We start from the raw sequence: 24,922 nt of genomic DNA, 5'->3' as shown, positions 1-24,922 counted from the left end.
ATTAGATCAAAAGGAAAAAAAAAGTTGTATTTAATTAGTTTTCTTATTAAGGAAATAATAATTATAAAATTATATGCAATTATTGTATGCAATATTTGACGATATTGTACCCAATTATATGCAATTAATTTAATAATTATAGAATCTCATGATTAGTATCCTACCTAATTAGATTGTAATTTGTGAGAGAGAAACTCCTATATATTTCCTATACATGACTGATGTAATATACACATAAGAGAATAAGAAACATCTTTTCTTCTTACCATTTTTTATCATTTTCTTATATTTCTTAACCTAATTTCTTGTATAAGTTTATGTAGTATCAAAAAAGAAAATAGTTTATTAACATTGTGGGTCAGAAGTGATTCGAATCCAATGATAAAACAATGTTTGACATGAAAATAAGTTGATTGATGATGTGTTGTAAAAAATGAATAGGGTGAAATAGTTTTTGTATATGATTTGTCATCTCCTAATTATAGTATAAAAGATTAGACAACTTTGCATATAATATTAGTGAAACTCTTTGAATATTGAAAGAAAAGAAGGAAGTGGGTATTTATTTCTTCATTTATTTGTGGCAGTGGGGAAATTGGTAAAAGAAGAGAGTCAAATGGGGTCTCTCCATTGAAAATTAATATGCTCATAAAACTAGGCAAAATGTTCTGTATTTCGAGAAAATCAACCAAATATAATGGAAAAGACTTAAATGCTTTAAAAAATTGTGTTTCTTTGTAGTTTGCCTTTACTCCTAGTGGACGAGGTTTTTTTTTTAATTTTATTTCTTTAAAGAATGTGATTGTAAAAGTTTTTCTATATTGAATGAGTAAGACATTCTCTTTAATATAATTTTAAATAAATTAACATAAACATTGATAACTTTGTTATATTTAATAATTTGTTATTAGATGCAATATGAAAAGTATTGCTCTGCATAAATTATTGAGAGTATATTTAAAGATTTTTTTCATCATTACTTTTAATAAAGAAAATAACAAGAAACTGGATTTTTTTATAAATATTATAATTATATTGTGTTAAAAATGACAAAATGAGTTAGATATGAGAGTTAGGTAAAAGATTTCAAACAATTTTATTATTTTAAATTGTCCTCCTCTAGGTGGTTGATAACTAACTGATAATGCATGTCAATCTATCAAATATTTGGTCTGTAAAAAATAATGAGACAAATTAACTCACATAAGACTTACATATATGTCTCATATGAGATGTTTGTGGGTATGAAAAAAAAAAGTCATAAATTTTTTTTTATCCCAAATTTAAATATTTATAATTAAGAATTAAGTAAAGTATATTAGTTCAAAAACTTTATGATCAATTTGTTAGTGTTTTTTTTGTATGTTATTTTAACTTTTTCATTTTTATACTAGATATAAAATTCATACTTATATTTCTAATAGTTTCTCTTTCAAGTGTGAATAAAATTTTACCGTTTTACCATGAATTTTCTATGATAATGAAACATGTTTATCACCTCCTCCCATTTATCCCAACACATTTTTTTTAACTCTAATTGTTGTTAGGTTTTTACCGCACAAAATATGCTTATTTTCATTTTGAGTCTATCATCAAGCTAAACCATCAACTTTGATATCACAATGATTTTTTTATATTGGAAACATTCACCACCAATAAGTCACTAAGAGACTTTTTTAAAACTTAAGTATGAGTTGAAAGTCTCACGAGTAAAAATAAGAGAATGATTAAAAAAAAATCTACAATTTCTCGACCTTAAAGTTTTGAATTAAAAATAAGATAAACATATTTAATTTTGTGTAATTTGCTCATTAATCGTATTAAATCTTGGTAATGTATTCAATTTAATTATTTGTTACTTAATGCAAGTTAATAAAGAAACATAATAATTAAAATTAAAATAAAATAAGAAATATTATAGATAGATATGTGATATTCATAAAATAATAAATAAAAATATTAATAATATTAAACACAAAAAATAATTAGACATAAGCGTGAGGTGGGTTAGCACATTTTATGCAAATCTATACTAATATAATCCATCTCATATTTTCATCTTAATATTGATGAATCAATATAGACTAGCTCGTGAACTATTTTTTAAAATAAATATATATTAAAAGTTATGTTTAAAGTTTATATTATATATTCTTTTTATGTTTTAATATTTAAAAACAAATAAAATATGTATTTGTCAACATTGTTAGTTTATTCTATCAATATAATGTTTCTAATATTAAAAAAATAATGTTTAAATGAAATTTACACTAAAATATCTATATTTTATATATTTTAATTAGATTTTATGATAAATAAAATACTTTCTTTTCTTAATTTTCAAATTTATTTTCATTTGTACACTCTACCAACCCATTTCTGGAATTCCAAAATCGAATTGAGTTTAAATACGTGAAGATGACCTGTTTTATATCTCTAATTTATGTATGATTAGGTTTTATAAAAAAAAATCTACTTATTTATATAAAATATCATTTTTAAATAACGTCTAAGTTAATTTGAAGTTGCCAAAAAAAAATAGTTTTATTCATTTTAGTTTGTCTTCATTACAAACATGTCTTTATTTTATAGAATTTAGGAAACATGATTAATTGGTGGAAAAAATGCAATGGGAAGATATATGTATATTAAATTATTACTACTTTATTAAAATAAATAGCCATGTTCTTCGTAGGAATGATTTTTTTTTGTAAACATATATACTTTTTTTAGGAGAGTTCCTACAGCCTCTGTGGAAAATAAAGTTATTTAGTAACATAAACAATGTTGAAACTTGAGATTTTTTATTTGTATAATTTTATTTGCTTAAAGTAAATTCTAATCGATAATGTTTATATCAGTTCACATTTTCTATAGTGATTATACTAGTTACTTCATATTTTAATGGAACTATTTAATAAATTTGTAATGTTTATACGAATAACTTATTTTTGTTGATTAAAATTATATTTATTGAGACTAGTTTAACCGTATAAAGTTACAGCGTCACTTATAATAATCAGATCATGTTTTATTTAAGATATAACTAACTAAAGAATGATTTAAATCACAAACTTCAACTATAAAAGGATACAAAATATTTTTTTTAAAAATAATTAAAATAAAAAATTTATTGCACTAAAAAATAATTAATTCTTAGAAAAAAATAGAAATGTTAAGTAATCATAAGAATTAATTTATAATAATAAGACCAAGTGGTAGAAAAAGAAAACAATCAAATGCTAGAATATCTACAGATTTTATTTAGATAAATCTGCTTCAATTCAATATGCTGATGAAGTTCTACACTAAACAAGGAATGAAATATAAATTAATTTTAGAGAACAAATATAAATAGTTGGTACAGTGATTAAATTAGAAATCATTTTAGAAATTAAAAAGCTTTTGGTTTCTAAATTAGTTTATATTATTGTTAAATAGTTTCTAAAATGGTATCTAATTAGCTACTAAGGTTTTTCTACCAAATTTAGAATCTAAATAATTGATAGTTAAAACTTTAGTAGTTAATTAGATACCAATTTAGAAACTATTTAACAATAATAAAAATTAATTGAGAAACTAAAATTTTTTTTAGTCTCTAAAATGATATCTAATTTAACCACGGTAACAACTAATTATTTTTTGTTTCTAAAATTTGTTTTTATTTCATGATTTTCTTGTAGTGTTATTACAAAATTGTGGGAAGAGCTTTATTTTTAAGTAGATCTAATAAACTCAATTTATGTTCGATTTACCTATTTTAGAAAATTATTTTTCTTAAATTGTTTCACAAATTCATTAAAGAATTTCTGAAAAGTAATTTTATTTTTCTTTTAAATTATATTAAATGCATATTTAGTTGAAAATAAGTTTGAACACACAAAATTTAATTTTAATGGTTCTCTAATTGAGCTCATAGACCATGATAGAGCAATGAAATAAAATAAAATAAAAACTATTATACTCTCTTCAGTCTTCCCAAGCATTGGATTCAATCCTCGAATCTTGATAAAACAAAGTCAACATGTTTTTTAAACAAGATGAGTTCGCATCTCCAACCAAAATTTGTCGTATCATATGTTTGTTTGTTCAACATTGAAGACAGAATAACAGAGGGTACAATCAAGAGGTTCAAATTCAGTCATGCATATATCAATAACATGGGAGATAAAATATAATTTCTAATTTTTTATTTATTTCAGTTTTATTTTTTATTTCTTTTTTTAAATAAAAACTTTCAGGTTAGGTATCATTATGCAACTTGACATCTCAATTAATTATGCTGACACTAACAACCACTAGTACAAAATATTTCATTAACGACACTCTTTAAAGACGGTTCGAAGAAATCCGTCATAAAAAAACGAAGCGGTGACAATTTTGTAATTTTTTTGAACTTTTTTTCCAATCATCGTATAAATAAAATATTATTAACAAAAAATACAAAAATATGTGAGAATTAGATCAAAATCCATATATTAACAAAAACGATACATTTATCTAACTATCAATTTTATTTCCTATTTTAAAAATTTATACTTTAATCTTAGTTTTTATTAGATTAAATATCCATTAATCCGTATTTTTTGACATTAACAATATTATTTTACCTGGTAACAAACATTCATTCATGATGATCTATGTCATAGTTTTCTAAAACTTACTAAATTAACTAAACTAATGTAATAAATGATCAAGCACACCAATTGAATCTAAGAGAACAATTTAAATGGCTAACATAACCAAATTGAAAAAAAAAGGTATCTAGAAATGTATTTATTTAAGTAAATCCGTGATGTTAGCAAAAGACAATGTTTTATTTTGTAGGAGTTGGTGGTGCTAAGTAAGTCAAAGCACAAGTTTAGTGATGGTGATTTGACAGATGATAAAAAGATGAGTGAGAGAGAGAAAGTGAGATCAAAGCAAACAAACAAATCTGCACCCAACTACTCCTCCCATTGTTTCTTTGCCAACCACTTCCACCTATTTTTTGGGATCTCAATCTTTATTATTATGGCTACAAAATTAAATGAACTTTATATTCCAAAACTAGTAACTAAGAAATACATAAAATGGTGAAGTAAACTATGCACAAATGGGGATCCAAAAACTCCAGGTAGGTTTGGAAGACAAAACATCCATTATAAGAATGTGAGTTGTTTAATATTAATGTGAAAATTTTATTACTGACCAGTACTTAAAGTATTTCTGTAAATATTATTTTTGAAATATGTTATGTTGATGAAATATGGTAAACTAATTCATAAACATTATAGCATTTGAATAGCATACAATAATGATGTTTTTCTAACATACATATTGGAATTTTTGAAACCTACAATGATGATGGAAGCTGAAAAAACTTGTGTTGGTTTTGTTTGAATCTTCAATGATAGCAATGGTCAATAATAGAGAAACCTAACGAATTTAAAGCTCCAACTCTTTTATCATGTCTCTACTTTGGCCTCCTAAAGTACATTATTACAAGATGCTGGTGGAACAAGAGCCACCAGTTTTTTTTGAAAGTTGTGAATTGGCATCCAAAATTTCATCAAAAGAAAGAGAAACAAATCATAGAGTTGTGAACAACGGTATAACACAAGTTTTCTATAACTAAATTAATAAATTTAGTGTTTTTATAAATTGATTAAGGTTGAATTTTCTTTATGAAAATTTAGTTTTGGATCTTTTGGTGTTTTGGATGAGTAACACTCCGACGTTTAAGTCAACTTTAGATGTCTAGATTATGAATATTATAGTTCGAGAATCATTATCTTTTTTTTTCTTTAGATCCTCATTTATTTATAGTTTTCTTATGGGTTTGAGGATTATCCCAGACCCATGAAAGGTTGAATTTTCTCTATGAAGACTTCATTTTTGGATCTTTTGGTATATTGGGATGAGTACTTGCAAAGATACTCTGACGCTCAAGTCAACTGTGGATATGTTTAGATTACGAATATTATAGTTAGAGAATCATTATCTTTTTTCCTTTAGGATCCTCATCTATTTATAGTTTTCTTATAGGTCTGAAGATTATCTCAGGCCCATGAAAGCTTAATACTCCCGTAATCATCTTTAGAGAATGATTAGTTCCTTATACTGATTGGTCCCATTATGCTTGAAGGTCAAATCATTCTTTGGTGTGATTTATATTTGGATTGAATGATCGATATCCAAAAATACTATTCAAATATTCGAACTAAATGATTGATATATAATAATATCACTCGATAGTTGATAGTACATTTAATAATAAATTAATTCTGATATTCATTCACCGAAAATGTTATATACTAGTAAATTACTCCAAATATTATATATATTGTAGGAAAATTATTTGTCATATTTACTATCAGAGTGATTTAAAAGATGGGGGCTATCCCTTCTAGTATAATCCACACTTATAAGATGGAGCTATCCCTTCTAGCATAATCCACACTAATGTTTAGTTATAAATTATTTCTTTTTTCATAATCATATTTGAATATCATGATTAAAAAACAACCATCACTAAATAATGTTAGCTATTGCCAAAAGGAGTTAGGTATTAGGATATTATTTTTATTGCTCTCATCTTTATCTAAAAGAAATAAATTATAAGCGTAAATATAACTGTTTATTCTAATAGTATACATATAACATTTTTAAAAAAAAAGTAAATCTATCGTACTAATGTTTTACACACTAATCATACATATAATTTTTTATGACAACAAAATCATATTTTTAGTATAAGTTTTGAATATAAGAAGAAAAACTCAGATACGTAGAAAATATTAAAGAATTTAAACTAATCTTAGAACAAATTCTAATCATAGTGTTGTTCATATTCTAATCCATTTTTTTTTATACAAAAGGAATGATTATTAGTTACTAATCATAGTGTTGTTTACCTTGGAGATTATAAGTTACTTGTGAAACGTCAAGATATGTGTTTTAAATATTTAAACTAAAAAAATAATTATAAAATATGTGAGATATATTCAATTTTTTTATTATTTATTAACGACCTTCAAGTGAAAACCAAAATGAAGTATTTTTCACTTTTTTAAATGCATTTTTGGTGTTGAACAACACTATTAGAATTTAATTCTAAGACTTTATGCAAAGTATTCAAACGTCCACTATTATTAGACTAACTCTAATGGTAAAAAAAGTTCAAATCACACACACACTATCTCTTATTACTTGAATTTTAAAATTACATTGCGCTCTATTAAAAAAATAAAATCGTATTACACATACTATCTCTTATTTTTTTTAATAACAATAAGTATAAATGAAGATTGAGTATGGTAGTGAATAACTATCACCAATTAATACTTTAAACTAATAGCCAGCTTTCAGTATCCTAGTATCAGTATTTGAATTTTATAAAAAGATTAAATAACATTTTAAACATTTTTACTATCAAAATTGAAATGATGTCTTACATTACAATATGTCATTTGAATATTTTTCTTCTTATTCCTTAATTTTAATAAAACAGTGACATTAGCAATGATAATATATATAATTATAATTTAATAACTGAATAGTAACAACATTATGGATAAAAATATTAATAATATGTATTATATTTTCCTCATGGGTATAAAGAGAGAGTTGTGTTCTTTTATCGACTATGTATACGACACAGACATGGAGATAAGTATACATAAACACGAAAATAAGTATAATCTCTAAAGTGTAAAATACACGATGATGCATATTTATATATTATATAATTATGAATTATATCAATTGAAAATAAAGATTTATGTACACAAATATGTTACAAATTTTTTTAGCATAAAGATGTTTCTAATGACGGATTCAAAATAATTTGTTATTCATTTTTATAATCATAATAAATAATTTTTACAATAAATTTAAATTTTTAAACAATTAATATATTTTTCATTTTTAAAATTATAGTAAAACTATGTTAAAATTATTAGAAATTTAAAATATATTTTTTAAACTAAAAATAAGTGTCAGTATTCTATGCAACACATACACACAATTTTAAGACATTTGTGTGAAGCTCATTATTTATAAAAGTTTATATTAAGAGTATAAAAACGTTTGATTCCCCTATCAATAAATACAATTTATAATCAAACTCAAGTCACAGTGATAACAATCAGAAGTAAACTTGTTGACAGAGATTTGTCTTTTTATTATTATATTATATGAAATATGAATCATGACCAATTTGAATAATCGATTCTTCTATAGTTCAAACATTGCTCTCTCTACAAAAGCCATGTAATTTTTTATAACGAAATTGGATTTACGTAAGGGTTTTCACGTGGCTTATGATTGTCACCTTATGCATCATTGTATAAATTTATGCCAATATATTTGGCATTAAAAATCTACCATATGAAAGTGGGGTATATCATATGATAAATGGTTCCATATACTATCATATAAGATGCCCTTATGATGAATTTCAAAAAGCTTACACCAATTATGTCTACTATTGTCCTGGTGTTGACATTCAAATTCACATGATGTTTATTTTGAATTATATTAGCTTTCAAATAAAGAAGAAGATGAAGAAAAAAAAAGTGTTTTTAAAGTCCTTTCTAATAAGATTTTAATATTTAAAAAATTCAATTTAACTAAACCTATCTTTTCAAAATCAAAATGATAATGGGGTCATATTTCTTAAGATATGAATTTTAAATTACAAAAAAAATGTCGACGACAAAATGTTACAAAAATAAATATTTACAAGAATTAAAAAAATATTTTACTTCAATTTTATAACTTTTTTTCAAATAACATTTTCATTTAATTTAAACTACTTTTCTCTAAACCTATATATAAAAACAAGTATTACAGTACCATTATAATAAAGACTAGAAATAAATATTATCTTTTTAAAAAATTAAATACATATCTATTTTTTAGTTTTTATATTATTAGCTAATTAGGATTATCTCAAATGTAATTTTTAAAATAATTGCTAAAATACTAACGATTTTATTACACTTTCCACTTTATAATCAAATAATATAAAATATTTTACATTAGTAATACATCTGAGTCAAATTCTTTTAAGAGCGTGAAATGTGTGATAAAATAATTATAATTATACAATACACAAATACTATAAAATATTATATTTCTTACATACACATGCAAAAATAAATTTCGTGAATTGTGATTAAATGTAGAATATATTTTTGATGAATAATTGATTTTAAATAATTTAATAATATATTTTCATTTAATCTTGGGAAAAAATTAATATTAGAAAAAGTTGCGTATAGAGTTGGTAAGAAAACGAGTTAATTAAATGTTCCCAGTAGTATAACACATAAGCATTTATGAAGAAAAGTGAGGGTGCATTAATGATTCGTGGGAAATGGTGACATTTTAATATGAATTGTAGATGTGACAATAAATGAATGATCAATGTAATTGTTTTATATGCTATTTCTATAAAAATTAAAAACAGGGAAACAGTTGCCAAATTTATTTTATGTTCATATGTGAAGTGAGACTCAAGCAACTCTTTATAGTTGCACAGTTGAAAACAAAAACCAAAAGAAAAAATAAGTGAAGTAATCTTATTCAGAAAAAAACTCTAATAAAAATGATTTTCTTAAGAAATCATAAAAAAAAAATCATATATTCATATTTACAAACACTGTACCCATAAATCTACTTTTTACAGTACACATTTAAGAGTTTCAAAACAAACATTATGGTAAACAATTTATAACAAATAATTCATAAAGTTGAAGAGTGAGATGGTCCTCCAATGGAACATGGTCCCCTATATTCATTATTTTTTTTGTTGAATGTTAGGGTTAGTTTGGAGTCTGGACTTGTGCTTCGCTATTTTCACTGTACAAGACAACGATACACAAACACGGCCCAATAAATGCATAGATCCAATGTGTAATAGTTACCTTAGGTTAGATATATATTTTCTTTTCTCTATTTCTTTTTTTTATGTAAAATTAATTTTTGTTTTTAATTTAAATTGTTGGAACATTATTAATTTTCTTACGTGATAAATAAATTTTTAACATAAATTATATTATAATATTTATATTAATAATGAATCATATACAAATATTATAATATAAAGAAATTTATTTGTAATGTGAATAAAAAAATTAATAATAACTTATTTTTAATAGTTTTTTTACTACAGTAAGAGTAAAATTTGTACTAACAAAAATTAATTTCACATTACATAAAAAAAAACACATTTAATCGCTTACTTTATTTCTTCTTAATTTTTAAATATAAGAAAATTAAAAAAAAATATTTAAGTGTTTGGTATACATTAAAGAAAATATAATAAGAATAATATCCAATTTGTTTTCCCTATCAAGTTTTCTATATCTCATTCTAATAATGTTTTTTCAAGGGATTTTAAAACAATTTTTTCTCGGAATATTTTGAACTCTTGTTTGGAAAAAATACTAATAATGTAATTGTGAGTAATTTGAACAAGTTGTTATATGTGATGAATATAAGATAAATATTTAAGTTGTTAGACTAATTTTATCTTCTATATTGGATAATGGATAATGAATACAAGACAACGAAAATAAAGCTAAATTTACTACAATATTTATAAAAATTAATTAACTTAATATAATTATATTAATCTAAATATAAAAATAAAATTGAAATAATATTGATAATGCTGATAATTGTAAGAATGATAATAATTAATGATTAAATTTTTAAATATTTTATACTCGAAACATACACAAAAGTGTATGTTTAATTTATATGATAATATTGACTAATGTTTATACTTTACAATAACAATAATAAAGTAAAATTTATTTACTTGTTATTTTTAATTTCAGAGACTTATCTAACAATGCATTTCAAGACTATTGTCACAACCTCTTAACTCTTTTGGAGAATAGAGTACTTTTTTATTAGTATGCATCGAGTGCTTTGAGATTGAACCTTTTTAAGCCCATTACACATACATGACTCTTGTTACACGCCCTTATATTGAATACTAATCATCACACTTCCCTTTCATTAACTATTTAGGAGCTCATAAACTAAATGCAAACTTCTTTAATAACCCACAAACTAAAGGATTAGATCATTAATTATGTCAACAACAATTGATTGGAGTTTAAAGAGTGAGCGCAAATACTTGTTTTCTTATAACCAGTGAGAAAAAGTAGGGATGGCAAAGCGGGACGGGTCGTGCGGGCCGGTCCGCGGCCCGCAGGTAAAAAATGCGGGGCGGACTGACCTTTTCAACCCGCTAACCCGCATTAGCCCGCCCCGCATTAGCCCGCAACCCGTGCGGGGCGGGGCGAGCTGGCCCACAAACGTGGAAGCAATCATTTGTACTTCTAGTTGGAAACATGGATTTTCTGAAGGTAATTCGATTATTTTATTTTATCTTATTTTTATTGTTTTTTTTTATCAGCAATAAATAAGGATTGAATAACAGGAACCACTAAAATCTACCACTAAAAACCCGTACAAACTCAAAACAAACTGCAAAAGAACAACAACCCTTGGAGCAAGACACCAGTCAGAAGGTATTTTAGAAGTTACCCATGACCAAGCCTTCAATTGAACCAAAAGTTATCTTATTTTTATTGTATTATTTTTATGAAAAATTAATTAATTAATTGTCATTGTTTTAATATATGCAGATGACGGAGAAGATTATAATTATGAATAGGGTGGCATCTAATGTTATTGAAATGGATGAATGTCAATAATGTTTATGTTTAATGTTTTAGAATTAATGTTTATGTTTAATGTTTTAGAATTAATGTTTATGTTTAATGTTTTAGAATTAATGTTTATGTTGTTTTGGAATTAGGTATTTTTAATGTTTTGGAAGTGGAAGAATAGTGATATTTGATATTTATCTTAATGTTTAATGTTTTGATGTTTGACTATATTTGAAAAGAAAAAAAAAATTATGTTTGATAATAACAAATATATAGGTTTAATTTGACAATTTTTTAAGAACAAAATGTAAAAAAAAAAAAATATTTAATTTTAAAAAAAAAGAACACGGACTGGCCCGCAAACCCGCGGACCAGCTCTTATGCGGGGCGGATTGGGAATTCTAGCCCGCAATAACTTTGCGGGACGGGCCAACCCGTCCCGCATTTTTACGGGCCAAACGCGGGGCGGGCCAATGCGGGACGGCTGGCCGGCTTTGCCATCCCTAAGAAAAAGTATCCAAGAGTGAAGAATATGATATGCTGAATCCCCCTATGTTGAACCTTCGGCTTGACCAAGATACTTAGAGTCGCAGTCCCAGCCACGGTCGCCACAAGTTGTGTTGCAGCAAACAAAAATGAGTGCCATGCATTCCCGCTTTAGCAGGTGCCTACATACATTCAGAAATTTCAGAATACCCCCAGAACCAGTAAAAATATGAGTATCTTTCAATTTTACTTCAAAAGGGATTCAAACATTTCATCGGATTAAAGGCGTAACAGTGAAACTTCTTTCACCCACACATCATAGATGCATTGATATATGTGGACACAGGAACATATACATGTTAGAATTTAATGGTATGGCATGGACACTTGCAAATAATAAGAGTGAACTCTGCGAGGTGCACTATTACCAAGTGTTAAGGAACTACTTTAGCATTTCAACAAGAAAGTGGCTTACATTAAATATAAAAAATTCAAATGTAGCAAAAGAATACTAATTTAATTTCATGCATGGAGAAAAATAGAGAGAAAAGACGGTCATAATAATATTGCATCTTCTGATTTCATTAATCTGCGAAGTAGCAACTAAAAAATTGCAATGATCAAGACTGGATTCTAAACAAGGCATACTCACAGACAAACTTTTTCAAAACTGTAGAAATTATAGGGTTTAGGCAGGAAGAGAAGGAGGCTTTCAATAATACTCCATTACATTGATATAATGTCTAATGATGTATCAGATGTGATATAAAATACTAATCCAAGCGACCTATTTACTGATACTGATAATTAAGTATTGGGTAGCATTAGGCCTAGCTTTAAAATGACGAGATAGAGTAATATTCCTTACACAAGCACAAACCCACAAATAGAATAACACTGCCCGCCCACCCTAATTAAAAAAGAAACGGGAATCCAGTTAAGAAACAAGTCCTAAGATTGCCTCCTCAATCAGATGAATAATTGATTCAATAATGTTTTAAATATCTATTTTAAAGAAGTGTAGAGATAATCTAAAACACTCAAGATAATCCAACACCCTTTCTCAAGCTAAAGTAGCATGAACAAGGAGGAAGAGATAACAATGTCAGGATGCACAATGGCCATTGGAAATATGTAAAATGGAAATCCTAGGATAGGAAATGATTTTCCATTTTCATTTTCAGAAATATCATGATGCAGTAAATTAGGTAACAAGATAAAGTAAATTATGCTCAGTCAGTTTAATATAATCTAGACCCATCAACGAAATTAAGTGCTGATTAAAAAAATCGACAAATTTAGGTAACAAGACCAAGTGATAGACTAAAATTGATGGCGGAACAAAATATCGATTGACCAGAAGCATGAATTCATGAAAACCAAAATCTACTGGGATTGACAGTATGCCAATTGGTTGGATTACTAAATTCTTTGAGGTACAAGAAATTTATTCATTCCATAATCTACAATAAACATTTATGAACATGGAGTGTGTTGTAATACATTGGTTCTATGTTCGGAGCAAACATTGAGAGTCATTTTCCATAGCTTTGATCAAAAGATTTGAAGACGGCTAAGGTAGCTGCGTGAAGGGTTGACTAACTTGACGCAAGAAATGCAAACTGAGATGGAAACCTGCATAAAAAAAAAAACAGAGACGCTCAAGATGAAACAAGGGATGGACCAGCGGCTAAATTTTGGCGAAACAATAAAAAGTGACAAGAACTTCGATGACAATGTATCAAACGTGGTGCTGACAAGACCTGTTCTTAGGCAAGAAAAATGAGTAAGTACAGCAGAATTATAAGCTAGAAACAAAAACCATCCAACATCTTGAGCACCTCACAATAACACAAAGCACATCCGCAAATTTAAATGTCGAAAAAATAAACCTAAGTTGCGAGTACCAGGATTAAAATGTTGAAAGAATACAAGGAAATACAACCCAATCAAAATCCACCAAAACTCTACATTACCCATTAGCAATTCCTAAACAATCACCATAATTGCAGTTGATGATTGCCTCCATGGACCTGGCCACAATCTCATTTAACGCCTACGACTACGCGTCTTCTTCCTCCGGCTGCTCTTATCATCCGAGTCAGAGTCGGAACCAGAATCTGTATCGGACTCCGACCCTGAAGATGAACTATGACTCCTCCTGCTGCGTCTTAATCTCTCCCTCTGCTTCTTCTTCCTCCTCCTCCGCCTCCGTTCCTCCTCCGAATCAGAACTCGAACTACTCTCAGAAGAAGAATCCGATCCAGTGACAGAAGATGTAACACTGCCACTATCACTCTCAGAATCATAACGACGACGCTTCTTTTCACTCTTCTTCTTCTTCTTCCTCTTTCCCTTCTCCTTTTCCTCCTTAACATCACCATCAGGAACATCGCCATCCAAATCCAAATCATACGCGACAGGCGCATCGACCCTCGGTCTCAGTTTAGGGTCTTTAAGCTGTTGCGTCCGCGAAGGCCTTGAAATATAAACCCTCTCGTTCTTGCACTCGTAAGTCCAGTGTCCGCTCTGGAAGCACTTTTGGCACTGCGCAGCGCCGCCGGAAGCGGATCTCGAAGGCTTCAGATCCTTCCTTTCGCCCAATTTCACGGCCTTCTCGGTACTCATCAGATACATCTGCCGCTTTGCCTCCCTCTTCTCCTGCCATCGGCTCGGCCCCTCCTCCTTCTGCCCGTATGCATTCACGTTCCGCGCAGCCGCCGCCGCTGCCCGCTCCGCCTGCGCACGGCTCAGCCCCTTTGCCGCAGTCAACGCCGCCGCCTTAATTCTGTCCGCCGCGGCCTGAGATTTCTCCTCGCTCTTATTTGAAGACATATTGAATACCGCTATCTATCTTCAAATTTGTATCTTATCACTGACAAATATTGGAATAACTCTCTCTTCGCCTTTCTTTTGTAGATTCCGGCGACGCATATACAAGGAGAGGCTAGGTTTTACAGTTTCTTTCTCACAACGAGATGGTGAAACTAGAAAATGGAAATGGCAAAGGTGTTTTTGTTTGAGAAGGGTGGGTTGGGCCTGTACTCGAATAAATTAGGGCAATTGCTTCCTGCACCATATCTGCACCCAATTCCAGTAAAAAATGACGAAAATGCCCTTAATGTATTCTTTTTGGTATTACTATTTTTTATTCGGAATGGGCTTTTGATTTTTGTTTTGGAAACATAAAAAGTTTTTTATATCTACTTTAGACTGCATTATTTTTAATTCTAGATTTTCATTTCCGAAATAAAGGATATTTTCGGAATTTTAAAATTGTGTTGGTTGCAGATTCAAAAATATTGGATGTAGGAAGAATTTGGTCACTATTCAGCCGCAAACAACTCGGGGAGTTGCTATTTACACCCATACACCTTTTTTTAATTTTATTTCCTTGAATCTGTACTCCCCCATTTTATAAATAAACCACCACCTCTGACCAGAGTGCAGGTTCTACGCTTTTATCACTAGTATATAGGTGTTACTTGTTTTCTTCTCTATAGGTGTGATCATGCCCTTATCCTATTTTAAGGAATTATTCTCCAACCCTTTCTTAAGTCCATCCAAAGAAGGGTCTCAACCTCGTACAACATATTAATTATTTTGTGCAGGTGGCTTCATTCGGTTGCAAGATTTTTACCGTGATCTCGCAAAACCTTTTGAGATATTCCTTCAATCACTCAAAACTTTATTTTCTTACATCAAATGTATCACTTAACTTTGATGACTTTACAGTGTTGGTTGTGAATTGGTCGATAAAAAGACGAAGAAAGTCATCAAGACACTGTATTGCTCTATCAGGAAGGTTATTGAACCAGTCTGAAGTTGTACCAGCCAATGTGCTGGCAAAACTTTTAAATTGTACTTCATTAGAACTCGGTTCAACATTTAAGCTCGAGAAGTCTTAATGTGAGAACTAGGATCCTAGCTACCAGTTAATTGAGTAATCTTGGACATCATGTGACGGATAATTATGGGTATGGGCTCTTCCATTGCATCCCAAGAAAAATTCCAAATAGGTATAATTCTTTTGGTAAAAATATATTAAGTATCTTAATATATTTGGCTCCGAGATTGACGCTCTCTTCTCTCTTGCCAGTGGTGTTGTGGGAAGCAACATTCTATTCCCATTCTCTTTATAAAACTTCTATTAGTGAGGTGGGAGTGAGAATTCGATTTGTTTAATACTTTTTTATTAAAAGGTTTATGAGAGGGATTTGACCACAAATCTCATTAAACTTAGAAATTATATCTAATAATTTTGTACTTACCTATATTTTATGACTTCTTGAAGTTTACCTGATATGTTTCTTATTAAGGACAAATTATATTTATGTTTTATGTTAACTTTTCAAAATTGAAAGTCGCGAGACTAATATTGATTAATTAATGTATTTGTTAAGTTAAGAAAATACAAGTGAGTCAAAATATCATGGCAGAATGAAAGAAGATGGAAAGTTAGCCCCAATCAGAACATTGTATTATAATTATAATTAATTCACACTGCAACTTGTAGCTCCTATCCCAATCAAATACAAATATGATCAAATCTAGTATAAGAAATAAGAAATCCAATCATATTTCACTCTTTTTATTAATTACAAATTGACACCACTAAAAAAGTAACAAACACGTAACTAACTTTTCAAAAAAATACTTTTCACGGGATATATTTTGACTAAAAAACCAGGAAATTTGAATTCAGTAAGAACAGTGATGACGGTTGAACAGAAGAAATCTAGGAAATGGAGAACCTTCTCCTTCTGGGCTTGGTCAAGTCCACGGGGGCATCGTCAATGTGTGACGTGTCCTTAGACCCATTCTTGAATGGGTTCAACTTGCTCAGTTTCTTCGACATGGACGACAAAAACGTTGGCCTTTTCGCAGGCGCACTAGTTTCCTTCCCAGACGACGACGTTCCGTTACCATTTTTCTGCATATCGGTAATGTACATTTTCATCTTCATCAGCTCCGATCGCAACTCCTCGTTCTCCCTCACCAGCGACACGTCAGCTTGAAGCTGTTTCTTCTCCACTGCCGCCGCTCCCGCCTCCTTGTCCTCCGCCGCACCACTCCTTAAGTGTAGTTGGTCGTAATACAGCGCGTGAAGGACGATCTGCAACGGCAACCGCTTGTTCTTCGACGCGTGCACACGCGCCTCGTATGATAGTTTCAGTGGGTCCATTACACTGCACACCTTCTCCTTCTCTATCTCGTCCAGGTTCGGGTGCGCCTGCAACAACACGCGTGTGGAGTTAGTTAGTTAGTTACTTGATCACTGGTTAGGTTTAGGTTAGATCGTGCCTTTCCTAAGTTACTTACTTGTATGGTTAATCGCATTTTGGACAATTTTTTAACTAATTATTAATTTAGGTATAATTTAAAATATAAATTTAGATAAATTTTTAAAATAATAACTGCACATTATTTATATATAGACTCTTTTTTTATCATTATATCTTTTTATTTCTGCACAACCTTTTTTGCTGATATATCAAAGTTACTGTAAAGAATTTTTAACATTAAAAGATTATTTAAAGTATCATTTCTAATATCCAGAAATTTGTATATATGCTTTATACTCTATTAGAAGAGAGAATGATGTATTTATTTGATTATATACTTGAAATAAATAAATAAATAATCAATTATATCCTGAGAATGCTCTGTTATTCTCTGTTAGGTAATTTCTAAAGTAAAACACATTACATAACTAATTTTTTAAGTATTAGATATCATGTTAATTAATTTTCTAAATTATTTAGGGAATGTTAGTGACATAACAACAATTGAACTGATAGATATTCAATAATTGAAGCACTAGTTATGCAATTTAATTACTTTAAGAGCTTAAAGAGAAAGAATGATAGTGAGTAAAAAAAGAAAGAAAAAAAAAACTTAAAATACTAAATTAAAGATTAATTCAAATAATTTAACCTTAATTTTAAATGTGTTAGTATACTGGTAGTTATTCAGTATGGTGATTAAAAAAAAAACTTGCAGACTATTAGTTAATTAGTTTAATTCCAAAAGGTGTCCTTGTTTAGTTAATCCCTCTTTTGGGGGGAACTTGATGACAATGACATAGTGTGTACCTTGAGGTAGATATCAACGGCACGGTATAGATCGTCGTCGGATTTTCTAGCGCCTCCGGGAATGAGGATGGAGATGCCGTTGAACTTAGAGATGGGGAGTTCGCCGTAAGCGGCGATCTCAGCGAGGTATGCGTCGATGGTTTTGGCCACGCGCTGCATCGAGGGGGAGAAGTGTTCGTTGAAGTTGGCGCCTGCGTTGAACACCGTTGTGCTCTTCTCCTTCTCCACAAAGCCGGATATGATCCTCCTCACGCTGTCCAGATCCAAGAGCCTCTCTCCGTCGTAGGTGAACGTAAGCACAAGGAGGTCGTCCACCGTCACGTGCTCCAGGATCTCTGTGACCCGCTTCTCTAGCTCGCGCTTGCACGCGGTCGACGCGCGGAGATAGATCGCGCACCGAAGGAGGCAGCAGAGAAAGTTGATCGGAAACGCCGCTTTCTCCGCCGGGAAGAGCGGGACTATAGACTGCAGAACCTCGCGTTGTTCGCTTTTTCTTGACTCCGAATCCGAATCACCGGAATGCGCCGACAGGATTCCTCTTCCGCCGCCGCTGTGGTCGCGGACGAGCTCCCGCAGCGCTCGTTCGGTGTACGTGATCAACGCTCCGGCGACGGATAGATACCTAGCGCCTCGCTGTTTCATGGCGGCAATTACCTTTGCGAATGAATTTACGTCGAGCACGGCGAGCTCCTCCGTCCACCAGTTCGGCGGCGACTGGCTCGGAAAGTTCATCTCGCGGCAAGCCTTGGAGCTGATTACGTCAACGCAGCGGTCAACGACGTTGATTTCGGTGGCCAATGGGAGAAGCTGCCGGCAGGACTTGAGAACCGCGATGGCGCTGTGGAGAGTGGAGACGCCCACCTGTGAGAGAAAATCCTCCGTTCTTCCGGCAAGGTTTCCGTCGCAATACTCGTCGGTCATCTGGAGGAATACGGCGGCGCAGTGCAGTGGAGCGACGTTGTGAACGGTGATCTCGAAGTTGACGCCGTAACAAAACTTCACTACTTTCTCGAAAGCTTCTTGGCCTCCAGGTATGTTCGTGAGGTCTATTCTGGTTAAGTCACTCTCCTCTGATTCCATTATGACCTTTCTGATGGAGTTGCTTTTTGCGGCCAGAATAAACTGTTAACAAATCCAACACTTACAAATTCAATACCCAAAATCACATATATAAGAAGAATTGATGAAGTTCCTTGCAACAGTGCAAAATTTTGGTACCTTGTGGAGAGAAAAATTGGCTTCTCCCACTGCAACAATAACATCGGTTGGAATTTCTGGGGAGAAAATCCTGCAACAACAATTGATTCATGAAATTTATTCTCATAACAACTAACATTAACACAACTCACTAATTGATTCTTGAAACTGTGCATAGGAGAATAAGTTAAGTCGTGAGAATATTGAAAATGAAGGAGCCGAGTGGTGTTTACCATTGCCCGGTTCTCTCCATGGCAAGGGATAATCTGGTGGGGCTGGGGGTTGCCATGGATGATGTAGTTGGTTTTTCGTGGTCTGAATAGATTAAGGGTTTGAGAGTAACAGCGGGTTATATGGCGTGCTTGGTTGTTGCTATAAGGAGATTGTTTTTATTCCTGTACATTCATTTCATTACGGTGACTGTTGTCTAGTAATGAGTTGAGTTTGTCACTGTGGTCCAAGTCTGGCATGCTTTCTTTTCACTGGCTTGTTGTTGTCTTATTTATCCTTTCATTAAAGTGATTCTTTTTAAGCTCAGAGTATCACACTCTTCATAACTTAAATTTAAGACAGTTCATAGATTTTTAATTCGAAAAGGGAGTAGCACAGATGATAGATATGAAGAGAAAAAGAAAGGTGAATAAATGTTATAAGATAAGTAGGTAATTTGAAAGATGAGGAAAAAAGTAAACTAATCACGTATGATGAAAAATTATTATATATGTAGTACTCTTATCTAATGATATTCCATGTTTTAATTCCTAGCCTCAGAAAATTATTAGATGATTCTTAGCAATCATTATCTACACAGTGATATTTTAATTTTTATAGTTAAAAAAATTGAATGTATATCATATGAAAACTGTTCTACACGAGTTCAGTGACTCCCAATAAACTTTCATTGGTTAACCTGTCACCGTCAAGGACACAATATTCACAGCAATGAGTTGCTTCTGAAAAAAGCAGCTGTTTGCCTTTGCTTCTTTCTACTCAAACTCATGTTTAGAGGCTATTGATTCGAACCAAGCTCACGGTTAACCCGCTAGCTGCTTCCATACAAGTGGGAAGTTTGAAATTGACCTTTAGCAATGAATTTTTTTGTAGCTACACGACCTCTATTTGCTACTATTTTTTTTCTTCCTGAGGTTATCTTATTCTGTTTCCTTTTTCTTAACCTTCATTTTCTGTTTTTCACTTTCTAGAATTTATTCTTTAATGTTTAGGATTTCTGGCGTGTAGCTTTTCTTCCCACATAATTTGCACATGGGAAGCTTGGAAAGTTATCCAGATTGATCAATAGTACTTGCTAAAATTATAGTCCACAAAGGATTGGTTTAGTGGTTATTGATTCAAAGCTGAAAGTCGGTGGGTTATTACCAAGCAGAAGAAAGAATTTGGTGGGTTAACCCTGTAAATAGCAAGCAGAAGAAAAAAGTTAAAGGATGAAAGAAAAAAAGCTTGCATTCATATCATATTTGGGCGAATCATTCATTCATGAACTCCTAGGAATTTCGAGTTACCATATCCAGCTTGTTAGATTTTGTTATTCGCCCCCTCAATTATAATTCTCATTGAGAGAGACAAAAAATAACAAAACATGAGTTGACCTTAATCATGTCGTCGATTATGAACTTCTGTATAATGTAACATTAAAATAATAAAATAATGTCTACCTCAATATTTGAGTGTGACAAAATGTTCCTCTCGCTGATAATCCTAACTAGATGAAGTATCAAAAGTGATAAAAAGAAAAGATGTGTACCAAAACCAATTAAATGCAGGAAGGAAAACTGGTGCTTGATATTATATGTTCAAATTTAATGTCACCATCCTAAGAAAGAGAAGAAAAAAAAGCACATTATTGAGCACCGTATAAAGTTCAATGCTAAAAATATTAGCATAGAAAAGCTTAATAAACAAGTTTCAACTCCTAGTAAAATAGGCCATAGGCCATGAACTGTGATTCGTACTCATATTACTAAACGGATTCATTCCGTCTGTACCTAAACCAAGTCGGATATTTCTTGATTCTTTACCAAACTCTGAAAACTCGTCATCAAATTTCTTATATTGAATAGAATCAGCTGGATGTCGGTACATTCCATCACATTTCCTCTCATATGTATGTCATTTAAGATTCTTAGCATCATTTGTGTTTGAAAACAATCACTTCATCCTTAGAATGATGGGAAGATACCACATAACCTTCATTGGGGTCCATGCTTTTCTATCTCTTCCATAGTATCATAATCTTTTTGTTTCAACTTATAACATGATAACTCACACCTCGGACAACTTTTCAACAATTTAAAATATTTCCTGTATAATTTACAATCATTAGGACATGCATGTATATCTTTTTATACTCCATACCCATCAGATAAAACATTTTTTTGGCCTCATAATTACGATTAGGTAGAGTATTTTTCTCTATAAGCATATCCTTCAACAATTGAAGCAATTCCGTGAAGCTTTTATTAGTCCATCCATTTATTGTCTTCAAATTTATCAATCTTAACACCGCTGAAAATCGTGTAAAGTTAGTTGATCCAGGATACAATGAAGTCTTTGCATAACTTGACATACGTTTATATCCATGCGCTTCTGCAAAAGACTCATCTCCCACATCACGAATCATGTCCTCCAATCGATCATCATGTACTTCACCATGTAATGCATCGGATCCCACATATTCTTCAGATACGGAAACACGTGGTAAATTCAAGAATTCACAATGTCATGTCCAAGTTGTATAAGATCAAAGAAACTTATCACATAGAAGGTGCTCCATGATTTTCTTAACATTCAATCTCCTTCCATTCAAACAATTAACGCATAGACACCTAATCTTTACTCCATCATTACCACTATTATTGGCATTACGTTGAACAAATTGTATAAATTCTTTTACTCCTCTTTAATACTCATCACTTATGTGAACATAATTAATCTAATTTCGATCTATTATGTTCTGTAGTGGTTATTCAGGTGTTTACTAATGATTGTAAAATCTCACATTTGTCGAGGGTCGAACACCCTCAGACTCAATACCAACATGTATCAATTGCCGAGAGTCGAACATCTTTGGACTCAATAGAACAGGTATCAATTATCGAGGGTCGAACACTCTCAGACTCAATACCAACACGTATCAATCGTCCAGGATCGAACACCCTCAAACTCAATACCAAAACAATAATTTTATTCTAACCTAACAACTAACATAATATAAATTAATAATAAATACAAATTATAATAAATATTAAATATACTAATTAAAATCATTTAATTAATTATAAATAGTAAATAATATAAAACTATCTACAATCTAATAATTTAATAATTCTACTCGAACATAAAAACTAAAAAAAAAATTAAAAAATTAAAAATTATAAATTATAATAAATAAAAAATAAAAAAATTTATAACACTAAAAAAATATTAAAAAAATTTAAAATACCACCAACCTTGTGAGTGAAGACAATGGTGGTGGTGAAGAGCGGCGACAATGGCAATGGCAGTGACAGCAACGAAGAACCAAATGGAGGCACAGTGAAAACCCAAAGAACAACGTGCAAGGCAATGAAACATTAGTAGGTATCAAAACCTTCACAACAATGGAGAAAATAAACAAATAAGAGAAACAAAAATAAACAAATAAACAATGGTGAAGAAGAAGTAGAGAGCTCGAAAGAAACTTACACATTGGCTCGAAGATGGCAATGGTCCGAAAATGACAATGACTCGAGATGAAAAAGAAGCATAAAGAGCAAAGAAGAGGAAAACAAATCGTCACAAGATAAGAAAATATGAAAGCGTAACTTACGCGCAATGAATTAGTGTAGTAAAAAGACTTTAAAACGGCGGCTATGGTGTAAAGTCATCATTTTAGTCCAAAACATTTCATAAAAAAAGGCGACTTTATCGTTTTAGACGAATTTAATTTAAAAAATATCACCGTGTAGAGACAACGTCTATTCGTAAAAATGTTATAAATGTATTCTCATAAATAAAAATTTTATACTAGTGGACATATATATTCATCTCTAGTCTCTATGTGATCCTTAAAAATTAATAAAGTTAAATTGATTTAAAGAGTACCCTTGCAACGATTTTTTTTGAACCAAACCAATAACATTAAATAGTAATGTAACAAAATATATAAATATTTATGTTTATATACTAAGTAAATTGGTGTTTTGGATACTGCGCATCTTGCTTCTATTTTTTTATATAAAATTAAAATATCCCTTAAATATTTTAATTAAATTATTTATTTTTAATCGATAAAAAAGTACTAAGTAAAGAATAGTAGTAACGTGCATTAATATACCACTGCTAAGAGTCAATTTCATTTATATTTGTTGGATTGAATAGTTTTTTTTCATTTTTTATTAGAGTCATGCATTATATAATTTTGTTTGTTTTCTTATTTTTATTTAATTTTTTTCTTTAATTACTTTCAATATAATTGTTTAGAATATTTACCTTTTGTTTTTTCTTTTCATAAATTTTGGAGAGTCTACGTTTATTTTTCAAAAACTAATTATGAAGAATTGGGTGGAAGATGGCGATGGGATGTGAAGTGCATGGGAGGAATTGAAACGGCAACATGCACATGCATGTATTTGAATTCAGCAAATTAGGGCAGCGTATCTCCTCCACACAAAAAAACAAGTGGCTGTGACGCTTCGACAGCGACAGCAGAATGATACTAGGATACAGATGCGCCACGTCAGCCGTACACTCCACATTGTCCCTGTCTAATCCACCTTGGATCCACCATCTTTCTTATCCATATTTATACCTTTTTTAATAATATAAACCCTAATATATAATATATATATTTTTCATTATCATGTACCTAAATATTATAAATGACTGTTCATGTTAAAAAGTGGGTTGGAGAGAACGAATTCTTAGCCTGAAGTTTCATTTTTTAAAATTATTTTTAAGAAATTGGTTAGTCGAACTTTTATGGAAGTGTTAATTCTTTAATTCTTATAATTAAAAATAAATAATTTGAAATATTTTATTTAATAAATAAATTATTAAAATTAAGGTTAGAATTGTTTAAACAATGGTAAACCAATTATTAGTTTATAATATAATAACTTTAATTAATTTTATGAATTTGAAAAGGAGCAAGTTATATTAAAAGTGAAATGATTATTTGTAATATTCTATAAGAGTTACATTTTAATCTGATTATTTTATAAATGATTTTGTTCAAGTTCGACATATATCATCGTTAGGGTCAATCACATTTGAAGTATTGTTCATTTTGAAGGTAGGTGTTTCCTCACGGTTTTATTCTTAGAAGGCGTCTCAGTACGTTGACTCCTAAACGATTATATTGGCGGTACCGAAACATATTTAATTCATGCTTAAACTTTATAATATTATAATTGAAAATATTGCTAAATTTTATATTTATATATATTTTGTTAAATATGTTTTTTAATTGTTAAA

General features: G+C 30.3%; 2 protein-coding genes across 6 annotated transcripts; both read right to left on the bottom strand.

The window, feature by feature from the left end:
* Nucleotides 1-11,877: 11,877 nt before the first annotated feature.
* LOC137825540 (uncharacterized) lies at nt 11,878-15,154 on the bottom strand. 5 transcript variants are annotated; one of them, XR_011083310.2, is made up of 3 exons: nt 14,135-15,154; nt 13,662-13,793; nt 11,878-12,340 (listed from the first exon to the last, which is right to left on the bottom strand). XR_011083310.2 is itself a non-coding variant. In XM_068631231.2 (2 exons), the coding sequence occupies exon 1, from the start codon at nt 14,991-14,993 to the stop codon at nt 14,208-14,210; it is 786 nt and encodes a 261-aa protein (XP_068487332.1). In that variant the 5' UTR covers nt 14,994-15,154; the 3' UTR covers nt 11,878-12,340; nt 14,160-14,207. The 5 variants fall into 5 exon arrangements, 2 of the variants coding, with proteins under 2 accessions (XP_068487332.1, XP_068487331.1); XR_011083311.2 differs by having other exon boundaries at nt 14,160-15,154; XR_016515106.1 differs by lacking the exon at nt 13,662-13,793.
* A 1,462-nt stretch (nt 15,155-16,616) lies between these two features.
* Nucleotides 16,617-19,986, bottom strand: LOC137820808 (root phototropism protein 2). The gene is made up of 4 exons (XM_068625064.2): nt 19,684-19,986; nt 19,472-19,541; nt 18,254-19,375; nt 16,617-17,391 (listed from the first exon to the last, which is right to left on the bottom strand). Exons 1-4 carry the CDS (start codon nt 19,737-19,739, stop codon nt 16,897-16,899), a joined length of 1,743 nt encoding a protein of 580 aa, XP_068481165.1. The 5' UTR covers nt 19,740-19,986; the 3' UTR covers nt 16,617-16,896.
* Nucleotides 19,987-24,922: the final 4,936 nt, after the last annotated feature.

Source organism: Phaseolus vulgaris, chromosome 8 (genome assembly GCF_051622355.1).
Source record: "Phaseolus vulgaris cultivar YP4 chromosome 8, ASM5162235v1, whole genome shotgun sequence".
In the NCBI taxonomy this organism is placed as follows: Eukaryota; Viridiplantae; Streptophyta; class Magnoliopsida; order Fabales; family Fabaceae; genus Phaseolus; species Phaseolus vulgaris.
The sequence above is the reverse complement of the archived record's forward strand: the minus strand, read 5'-3'. Positions and strand labels throughout refer to the sequence as shown.